Raw genomic sequence first — 10912 nt, 5'->3', positions numbered from 1 at the left:
GGAAGTGGCGGTGCGTGTGACGCCGGCGGCGGGGGGGCGGGACCTGGGGCGGAGAGCGGTTCGCGCGCTTCGGGCCTAGTCCGGACTCGCCGCTGCCGCCGCCATATTCCCGGTAACGGGGGCGCGCGGCCGGGGGCAGGTTGGGCCGGAAGAGGGGTCCGGGCCGGTGCTGAGGCGGGGAGGGGGTCGGTTGAGATGGGACGGCCGGAGTCTGCGGGCGGAGGGAGGCGCTGGCCTTTGAGGGAGGGGGCAGAGAGAGCGCCGGGCCGGGTGTGTGGGGAGGGAGCGGGGCGGGCCTAGCTGGGGGCGAAGAGTAGGCCTGGGTGGGGAGCAGAGGCAGCTGGAGTAGCTTGACACCCGGGGGCCCTGGCCGGAGCCGCTTTGGGGCCTAGGCAGGTGCGACGGACAGGGGCTGCGGGCTTCGCCGCGGTCTTTCTTCGCAACGCGGTCCTAGGGCCCCTAGGAGCCGAAGGTGGGACTTTTCCGTCGCGCCATAGGCAGCTGCGACGCCGACGCGGCGCTACCCGGGTCGGGCCCGAGGGTGATGGGCAGCGACCCCCGGTGGCCTGGGAGAGCGGGGGGCGGCGCGAGGCCGGGGGCGGGGCGGAGCGGGTGGGGCCGAGCTCGGGCCGCTAGGATGCTGCGTCTCTGGAGATGGGAGGTTAGCAACCATTGCTCTCCTCCCAGGCCAGGACCCTCGTGCCTTCTAATTCTTGCATTTTTCCGAATCCCGCAGTGGCATCTTCCTTACTTTGTCCATCCTCCGGGCTCGCGATCTTCCTTCCGGAGCCATGTCAGAAGGAGTGGACTTGATTGATATATATGCTGACGAGGAGTTCAACCAGGTGAGGGGTCATCAGGAGCTTTGGGATTTTCCTTGATCATCTGAGGAATCATTTTCAGCAAACTGGCAGTGGTTTCAAGCTGTACCAGTCCTAGGCTTGAACACACGTCTATCCGGTCTAAAATTTTTCCCCTGCAGAAACTTTAAAGACTACACTCCGTTCCTCTTTATGTTAATTTGAAGCTCCAGGCTTAATTTTAAAGGCTTTGATTTAAGAGCAAATAAAAAGCAGGTGTAATAGAATGGTGAATCAACCTGTGGAATTTACTCCCCAAGAAGCCAAAGTTGGATGTCAGACTAACCACACTTAAAAATCAAAAGTACATTTGCTACAGTATTCATGAGGACAGTGTTGATACCTGTTCCTTTACATTCTCAGCCTGCAGCTGGAGAAGTATAGTCCCCTCCACCAAAACAGTGCAAAAACAAAGTAGAAAAGATAACTTTAACATTTAGTTTCAACTCCATTCCAATTAAGTTTTACTTGCTTTTATAAGTAGTTTGACTCCAGTCATGAGAAGTCCACAGGCATTTTGGTATAATAAATTGTATTGATTAACTTTAGTTTTTCTAGAGGGAATAAAAGGGTAAAGACGTTAGACACGCCATTTAGAAGACAGATACAGACTCATGCACATACCCTCAGTTGGATTTGTTTTTATTGTACCAGGGAACATTATACAGAAATTTATCTAGAGCTGGGCACGGTGACTCTTGACTGTAATCTCAGCTGCTCCGGAGGCTGAGATGGGAAGATTGCTTAAGGCCAGGAGTTCAATACCAGCCAAGGCAACATAACAAGACCCAGTCTCTACAAAAATGTAAAAAAAAAAAAAAAAAAAACACAACTAGATGTGGTGGCTTGTGCCTGTAGTCCCATCTGCTCTGGAGAGTGAGGCAAGAGGTACTTCCTGAGCCCAGGAGTGCAAGGCTGCAGTGAGCCATGATTGGGCTGCTGCATGCTATCCTGGGCAACAGAGCAAGATCCTCCTGACTTAAAAACAAGAAAAATTCTCTCGAAGGAATAATCTTCCATGCAGTTCAGTTTTTCAGTCTTGCGGTCAGTTCTCAAGAATGTTCCAAAGTTTGTATTGAAAACTTACTAATACGTTGCCTGGGTTATTTTCAGCACCATTCTACATAAGTTAAGCTGGCTCTTCCCATTTGCATCTTCCCATGGGTACACATAAGGACCTGGTAAGAGCATGTAATGAATAGGCTAGAAAAGGAATGTTCCCTGGTTGGACCCTGACTTTGATATGAGGCAACAGAAGAGGCGGATACATGCCATTTATTTTTCACTTGGCATAAGTTTACATTAAACTCTATTTTTTGATGCATTATGGATTTGTAACATGGAAATTATAAACCATACACAAAAGTAGAATAATGTAATGGTCTTGTACCCATTATACAGCTTCACCAATTATACATTTTAATGGCAGGTTTCTTGTCTCTGCTCTGGTTAACTGTGGTCCTTTAAATATAGCTGCTGATTATCTTAAATACATGAATTTTCCTTTTTTTTTTCTTTTTTGTTGAGATGGAGTCTCTCTGTCACCCAGGCTGGAGTGCAATGGCACGATCTTGGCTCACTGCAACCTCTGCCTCCCAGGTTCAAGCGATTCTCCTGCCTCTGCCTCCTGAGTAGCTGGGAGTAGTGGGCCACCACGCCTGGCTAATTTTTGTATTTTTAATCGAGATGGGGTTTCACCATGTTGGCCAGGTTGGTCTCGAATGCCTGACCTCGTCATCTGCCCGCCTTGGCCTCCCAAAGTGCTTGGATTACAGGCATGAGCCACTGTGCACAGCAAAAAAAAAATTTAATTTTAAATAAATCCAATAGTTATGGATAAAAGAGGAAAGTTCCAGATGTTAATTTAGTTGCAAAATCATTGTTTTCCATATTCACTTGAATCAGACTTTTACTACCTTAAAAAAAAAAAAAAAACAGTCTTGCTGTGTTGCCTAGGCTGGTCTCTCAACTCCTGAGCTTAAAGTGATTCTCCCACTTCAGCCTCCCAAACTGTTGGGATTACAGGTGTGAGCCACTCTGCCCAGTTCAGACTTTTTGCAGATTATGTTTTTCCCCCACTAAGATAACAAGAGCGCTCCTTAATTCTTCTCTTTTTTTTTCTTTTTGAGACAGAGTCTCTCTTTGTCACCAGACTAGAGTGCAGTGGCACCATCTTGTTTCACTGCAGCCTCCGTTTCCCGGGTTCACGTGGTTCTCCTGTCAGCCTCCTGAGTAGCTTGAGCTACAGGTGCACGCCGCCACGCCCAGCTAATTTTTGTATTTTTAGTAGAGATGGAGTTTTACCATGTTGGCCAGGATGGTCTCAATCTCTTGACCTTATGATCCGCCCACCTCGGCCTCCCAAAGTGCTGGGATTACAGGTGTGAGCCGTCACACCCAGCCGCCTTCTCTGTTATTAATGAAAAGCTTTTCCCTTTCTAATTTCTTATCTGTGGATTGATAATGGTGCCATTCATTTCATTTTGAGAAATAGGCAGAATCCATTGTCCAGTGGTACTGCTTTGTTAGAGTAGAAGTTATTGACCTCGACAGTTTGTTCTCTGGTCTCCTCTGTTAAAAAGGACTTTTTTACAGGTCTAAGACAGGCTAAAGATAGTATGTGGACTTTAATAGATGTATATATCCAACAGGCAATATTTGACACTGGGCAAGCTGAAGAAAGTGTGCATTTTGAATATCTTATGTTTTGTGGAAGGTGATGGGATGAGTGCTTCCCCCCACACACATGCAAATTAGTTATTTTTGACAAAGTTAGCATTAGTGTCATCTGGAACCTACAGAAATTATTAAAAAACAAAAACAAACTTTGGCTACAATTGTTAGAAGCTGGCTTAGTCTGAAGGCACCCAGTACAAATTGTGTTTTAGAATGTTACCGATTTTGCCCCAGGCTGGCCTATGCACAGGAAGCACTTGATGTACACTTTGCTCCCCAAGGAAAATTAATATTTTTCCTAGATGGAACCCTATGGTGCTTATTCCCTGATCTCTTAGAGCACTTGCTGCAAAAGCCTTTTTTGCCAGAGCTACTTTATTCCTGTAACATAGGGAGTCCTGGGATTCACACTGGCTCTCTTGGACCAGGGAGAACTCTGGAAAGGTGACTGAGATCAGTTGTTCTGCTGGGAGTTTTGGCTTCTCATACTGAGACAGGCTTTGCACAGTGTGCCCAGTTCTCTTCCTTACGTCCATCAACAAGTATTTATTGAGCTACTTGTATTTGCTAAGCACTGTGCCAGGACTAGTGAAGTAAAAGGAAAAAAAAGGGTCCCTGTACTCAAAACAGATTCCACTCCTGGTGGGTAGGGGTGGTGGACAATGGCAAGGTACAATGAAGGACAAGGAGGGTGTAAAGTGAGAACTGTGGAAATGATCATTATAAAGCCAAAATTTTTTATTAAGCCTTGGTTACAATTAAAAGAAACAATGGTATCAAGTTGGTTGCTCTGAGAAAAATAAATCATAGGCTAGTTACTTCCCTCAGTGGGATATCAGGAAGAAGAGGGTGGAGGGTAGGAACATTGAGCAGACAAGTGGAGAAGATCTTATTTAAATTAAAAATCACACACGTTCTCTTTTGTTTACAGAGAAGCAAGAAGTTTCATGAGACAGTCACAGTTCTTTCTGTGCTATTGAACACAAAATTATTTGAGATAGTTGTTCAATATTAAATATATGTTTCATGTTTAATCTCCCTGGAATGAAACTTTGAACATCAGTGCATGTAAAATGTACTTTTCACTTAATTTATAGAATTTGATTTTACTTTAATCTATCACTGCATAAATCGCCTGAGAAAAATCTCTGGCCCTTAACTGTGTTTCTGTTTTATTAGCTGAACAAGTAAAATGAATTGTGATGCTGGGGGATTAAAATCCAAACAATTTGATACCTTGTTTCTTCAGTAGAGTCCTCAACAGTCTTGCCCTGTGCAGTTCCCACCAACTTCTTTGAACTGAGACTCTATGGCCCACAGAGACCATTTAAATCTTGTGATAATTTTGTATTCATTCAGTCCTTTTGTTTCTAAAAGTGGTAGCCATACCAAGATCCTCCAGGATCTAGTCTATCCTATTCTTTAAGGGATCTTAAAACAGTAGATTGGTTGCCTACGCTTATAGTATGAAGGGTTTCCTGGTGATGCATTTGGTCTCTGAGCTGTCCAAATCTGCATATTAGTCCACTACTCAATTTTCAGTGATAATTTTTACATTAGAAATTTTAGACACATATATCTGAATTACAGATACTGCATGGAAGGGAATCTCAATTTGGTTCCATTTGATTATCCGAGATAATGTGTCTCCTTATTCCCTTTAAGTTTCATTTGAAAATCCTTGATTTAAAAAAAAGAAGGCTGGGTGCGGTGGCTTACTCCTATAATCCCAGCACTTTGAGAGACTGAGGTGGGTGGATCACCTGAGGTCCGGAGTTCGAGACCAGCCTGGCCAACATGGTGAAACCCCGTCTCTACTAAAAATACAAAAATTAGCTGGATGTGGTGGGGCACACCTGTAATTCCAGCTGCTCTGGAGGCTGAGGCAGGAGAATCGCTTGAACCCAGGAGGCAGAGGTTTCAGTGAGCTGAGATCACGCCACTGCACTTCAACCTGGGTGACAAAGTGACACTCTATCTCAGAAAAAAAGGAGAATCTTGGTGTGAAGTAGTGCTTTCTAAGGATTTGAGCATTGGATAGGATCAAGTGATGTATATAAATCCTTTCTCTACCTTGAACCACAGAAACAACTCACCATACCTGGTACATGAATAGAAGAGTGATTTTGTCTAGAGTTGGGATGGTTTTGAGACATAAGAGCTATGAAATATTTTATGGTGATTACTTACACATAAAATGTTTTCCCACTTACTAGCCCTAGCTGACCTCATCTTACTTTATTATCCACCCTGTCCTCTGCAGTGTTAGCTTCTCTCCTCATTCTTTATATGCTGATCCTTTTTGTGTACAATCCTTTCTTATGGGTTTGACCACATGGAACAAGCTTCCTGTGCTTATTTGCCTCACTGATTCCTTTTCTTGTTAAGTTGCCCTGTAAAAGTTTACTCTCTCTTGCTATTCTTTTTCTAACGTTTTTACAAGGGTTAAGCCCTCCTGGTGGGTTTCTTAGAGTGTTTGTAATATTTGAAATTATTTATATGGTTCAGGAAGTAGAATCCTTCCCCCTTCTCTATCAGAACAACCCAAGATTATTCTCTTAGTGTGTGTTTTCTTCCACTGTACTTCACATAAACTAAAAAACTAAAAGATTGTTTTCAAAGGTTCTTATAATACAAGGATTGATCTAAGAGTTAATTTTTTTAGTGAGTCGTCTTCAGATCACTTCAGAATTGGCAGTTCTTGCCGTGATATTGGAGGGAGAAAGTTATGGGAGTCACCTGTCTGTAGTTGCCTTGAAGAAAGTATTTCTTCAGGGTACTGGACAAGTGGCCCAACTTAGGTGTCTCCTTTATTCTCTCTTTAAAAGAATAGCAATGTGAAACTGCTGTAGCATCCTTAAAACACTGAACTACTTGCTGTCTCTGTCATTTTGGAAGCATTGTCTTTAGCATTGTTTGAATGTTTTGTCAAATTCTTGCAATAAAAATAAAATACTTGTCTAATCCTTAAAAAGATTTCTCTGAGGCTAGGCATGGTGGCTCACGCCTGTAATCCTAGCACTTTGGGAGGCCAAGGTGGGCAGAGCACGAGGTCAGGAGTTCGAGACCAGCCTGACCAACGTGGTGAAACCCCATCTCTACAAAAAATACAAAAATTAGCTGGGCATGGTGGCATGCACCTGTAATCCCGGCTACTCAGGAGGCTGAGGCAGGAGAATCTGAACCCAAGAGTCGGAGATTGCAGTGAGCTGAGATGGCGCCACTGCACTCCAGCCTGGGCAATGGAGCAAGACTCTGTCTCCAAAAAAAAAAACAGAAAGATAGATTTCTCTGAGATAATTACGTTTTAGAATCCTGAACACTTTTTTTTTTTTTTTTTTTTTTTTTTTTTTTTTTAATAATAGGGTCTAACTCTGTTGCCCAGGCTGGACTGCAGTGGTCCACTCATGGCTCACTGCAACGTCAGCCTCCCGGGCTCAAGTGATCCTCCTGCCTCTCGAGTAGCTAGGACTAGAGGTTTGTGCCATCATGCCCAGCTAATTTTTGTATTTATTGTAGAGATAGGGTTTCACCACGTTGCCCAGGCTGGTCTGAAACTTTTGGGCACAAGCAGTTTGCCTGTCTCTGTGTCCTAAAGTGCTGGGATACAGGCGTCAGCCACTGCACCTGGCCTGTAAAATCCTAAACATTAAGGTCCCATATTGTAGTAGTAGTAGTAGTAGTTGTAGTTTTAGGGGTTTTGGTATGTAGTAATATATCACATAGGCAGAATGTATAATTTGCACATCTTCTGTAATACATGTTCATATTATAAATGCATACTGTGATACAGTTTATGATATAGGTTCTTGTCGTATTTTCTGGCCCTTATATTTTAGAGAACTTTAACTGTTTTTTGTATATCATTGAATATCGGCTGGGCATGGTAGTCACCCCTGTAATCCCAGCACTTTGGGAGGCCGAGGCCAGTGGATCACTTGAGTCCAGGAGATCCAGACTAGCCTGGGCAACATGGTGAAACCCTGTCTCTACAAAAAATTTGAAAATTAGCTGGGCATGGTTGCGCATGTCTGTAGTCCCCAGTTACTTGGAGGCTGAGGTGGGAGGATCACTTGAGCCCAGGAGGCTGAAGTTGCAGTGAGTTGTAATTGGACCACTGCCCTCCAGCCTGGGTGACAAAGTGAGACCCTGTCTCAGAAAAAAAAAGTACGTCTCCTAGATACATGGCATGGTAATGCATTGGGTCTGTATGTCATTTAAGAAATAGAACTTAGTAGGGGAAAACCGCTGTTGTTATTCCCTTCCCTTTTATTTATTTTTTATTTTCTCTGATGGAAAGATGGGATTGTATACAATGAGTTTAGAGCTTTCCTAAATCATTTGTACCAATCAAGGGATTTAAATCAGTAACTCCCAATCTTTTTTGCATTTTTGTACCCACTTTCATGCTTTTCCTCTGTATTCAGTTTCTGAATAAATTTATTATTAAATAGACAAGTGAATTTTATGTAACACTTGATTTTGGAAATAGCATAAGATGTTGAAAATAAGTTTTCATTAGCTTATCTTAGATATGGTCTTTAGAAGTTGACCTTATTGATCACAGCAGCCCATGCATCTCATTATGCATTCTTCCTTTGCTTGCTTAATCACCCAGTGCCTTTTGATTCTTGCCAGTGGCTAAAGCCATAAACTTTACAGACTGTTACCAGAATCTTGAGAGAAAAAAAAATGTACATAATTTGAATTAAGTGATACAGTTTCAACAGGTTTTTCTTACCTTGTTTCCTAGGGTGGGACAAGGAAGTTTTGTACATGTTTTATCAAGTATTTAACTGGATTGTAATAAACTAGAGTGAAACAGAATGAACAAAATGAAGTTTGCAAACCTACCTTTGCCACCCCCTCATCTCAGGACCCAGAGTTCAACAATACAGATCAGATTGACCTGTATGATGATGTGCTGACAGCCACCTCACAGCCCTCAGATGACAGAAGCAGCAGCACTGAGCCACCTCCTCCTGTTCGCCAGGAGCCATCTCCCAAGCCCAACAACAAGACCCCTGCAATTCTGTATACCTACAGTGGCCTGCGTAATAGACGAGCTGCCGTCTATGTGGGCAGCTTCTCCTGGGTGAGTGTGGGTAACCAAAAATGCTTATGGGTGGCTGGAGGGAGAGCACTGGGAGGTGATGGCATTTTCAGAAACCACTGTTGCACTGTTTTGTGCTCTGATGGGGTTGGATTTCTTTTTCCTGGGATCAGGTTGGATTGATCTCTGAAAGAGAACTATCCTGAGGACGTACTGGTGCCGAAGAAAGCAATGATTAAGTGGGTAGTTGCTTTTTCTGCCATCTTGTTACTGCCCCTGACCCTGGGGCTTTATGTCTAGCAGGGTCATCTGTGGGACGAGATTTCAGAGTGAACACCTTGAACTCTTGGTGGTCATTAGATGGTCCTGTGATAATGGTGGGTGATGGGGATTAAAGACCTTGATAACTCTAGTATACTTGGGGTAGGTGGTGACCGTTGTTCTGCAAGTTATTTTGTCATGTTTTGGGGCTGGTGGTGGGGGTGGTTTTTCCGAGTTAGAAAATATATTTATTGTGGGGAAGTTCTGGCAATGGTCAACTCTAGCCTGTCAGATCTATAATTTAAAAATTGGTAGCTGTCAGTGTTTGAACTGATGACCAGCCAGCCCAAATGGCAGTCAAAGTTACAATAAGTTTTAATCTTCTCAATCTCTAAAGATGGGGATTGGGGGTAAGTGGGTTTGGACTTCTGTATGGCTGAGGACAGTAAGAAAAGTCTGCACTAACTGAAATATTGCCAGGCTTTTGAGTTTCCTCTGGGGGGATTTAGTTGTGACTAGAATCCTGGGTTTGGGGGGCAGGGTCTGGGACATTGGCAGGTGGGGGTATAGCTCTTGACATCTCTTCCTTTTCCATCTTGCCGGCCCCAGTGGACCACAGACCAGCAGCTGATCCAGGTTATTCGCTCTATAGGAGTCTATGATGTGGTGGAGTTGAAATTTGCAGAGAATCGAGCAAATGGCCAGTCCAAAGGGTGAGGTCTGGATTTGAGAAGCCCCTTTTAATTTGTAACCATTGGGATAACAGATCAGCACTATATTTTGGCCCTGAATTTTAATCCCTCCCACCCCTGGCCCAGCTTAATGCCTTGGTTTTGGCAAACTGCCTTAGAAAGGGACCTAGCTGCAATGTGGTAGAACATGCATCTCTTAAGGGGCGAAGAATACTGATTTTTAATTTCAAAAAAAGCAAAGATTTAGGCTCTTTGTTAGTAGTGCTGTGTGTGTGTTTAGTTTAGCAAGATGTCCTTTGCTTTATCGTTTTTTACTAAAAATAAAAGAGAATTTCTTTTTTCTTCTCTTTGTTGTCTACAGATTTCATTCATTTTTAATTTTTCCTTCCTAAGGTATGCTGAGGTGGTGGTAGCCTCTGAAAACTCTGTCCACAAATTGTTGGAACTCCTACCAGGAAAAGTTCTTAATGGAGAAAAAGTGGACGTGAGGCCGGCCACCCGGCAGAACCTGTCACAGTTTGAGGCACAGGCTCGGAAACGTGAGTGTGTCCGAGTCCCAAGAGGGGGTACGTGGAGACCATCTGTATGAAGGGGGGGGATGTTTGTGGGTTTGTTTTCTGTGGTGTAGGCTCAGCCTACAGTGTGGATGAGTTTGGGGGAGGGTGATGGTGGTTGTAAGTGGTGTCATGGTCGACAAGTAGTCCCCAAAATAGGTCTGTATAGAAGAAAGAGCATTGTGCTGGGAGTCAAGTAGGTTCAGGTTGTAGTTTGGTTCTGCCAATAATTCATTGTGTGACCTTGGCCAAGTCACTTTACTGCTTAGGGCCTGTTTCCCCATCTGGACTAGTGACATGATATTTAAAGTTCCATCAGCTCTAAATTCTGTGTTTCTGTCTAAAAATTGGCATATGGTGAATGGGCTTAATTTTTAAGACATGCCTCTCTATAAATTATCAAGAAGCAGCCACCCTGAAATGTAACTAAAAGGTGCCTATAATCTTTTCATAAACGTTCATTGGAAGGATACTGTAAGGAATAAACCAAGAGGAGTGTTGGAGAATAAGAATTGAACAATATTTCTCCAGCATTGTCCAGGGGAGAGGGTGCTCTTTTGATTACCAAATGTTTTAGTCTGCTTGGCAGGTATATCCCATTAGTAAAGAAAGTTAGAGGCCGGGCGCGGTGGCTCACGCCTATAATCCCAGCACTTTGAGAGGCCAAGGTGGGTGGATCATGAGGTCAAGAATTCGAGACCAGCCTCGCCAACATGGTGAAACCCCCATCTCTACTAGGAATACAAAAATTAGCTGAGTGTGGTGACACACGCCTGTAATCCCAGCTACACGGGAGACTGAGGCAGGAGAACTGCT

The 10912-nt window shown here is 43.8% G+C and overlaps 1 protein-coding gene across 11 annotated transcripts in view; it reads left to right on the top strand.

Annotated features, from left to right (window-relative positions):
* The window catches only part of CPSF7 (cleavage and polyadenylation specific factor 7), a 28648-nt gene continuing 17736 nt past the window's right edge, over positions 1-10912 (top strand). For 2 of the 11 annotated variants that reach the window (XR_750325.2, XM_010384933.2), the window contains exons 1-5: positions 1-112; positions 737-845; positions 8413-8631; positions 9460-9563; positions 9936-10108. Coding sequence is in view for 10 of the 11 variants with exons in the window: in XM_010384933.2 (XP_010383235.1) it covers positions 792-845; positions 8413-8631; positions 9460-9563; positions 9936-10108 (550 nt within the window). In the remaining variant the exon portion in view is untranslated. Of the gene's footprint in view, positions 140-337; positions 473-736; positions 846-8412; positions 8632-8889; positions 8967-9459; positions 9564-9935; positions 10109-10912 lie in introns of those variants that run through there. The other 9 variants (XM_030917331.1, XM_030917330.1, XM_030917329.1 and 6 more) reach the window with 9 other exon arrangements.

This window comes from Rhinopithecus roxellana, chromosome 15 (genome assembly GCF_007565055.1).
Source record: "Rhinopithecus roxellana isolate Shanxi Qingling chromosome 15, ASM756505v1, whole genome shotgun sequence".
Lineage (NCBI taxonomy): Eukaryota > Metazoa > Chordata > Mammalia > Primates > Cercopithecidae > Rhinopithecus > Rhinopithecus roxellana.
This window is presented reverse-complemented; position numbering and strand designations above follow the sequence as displayed.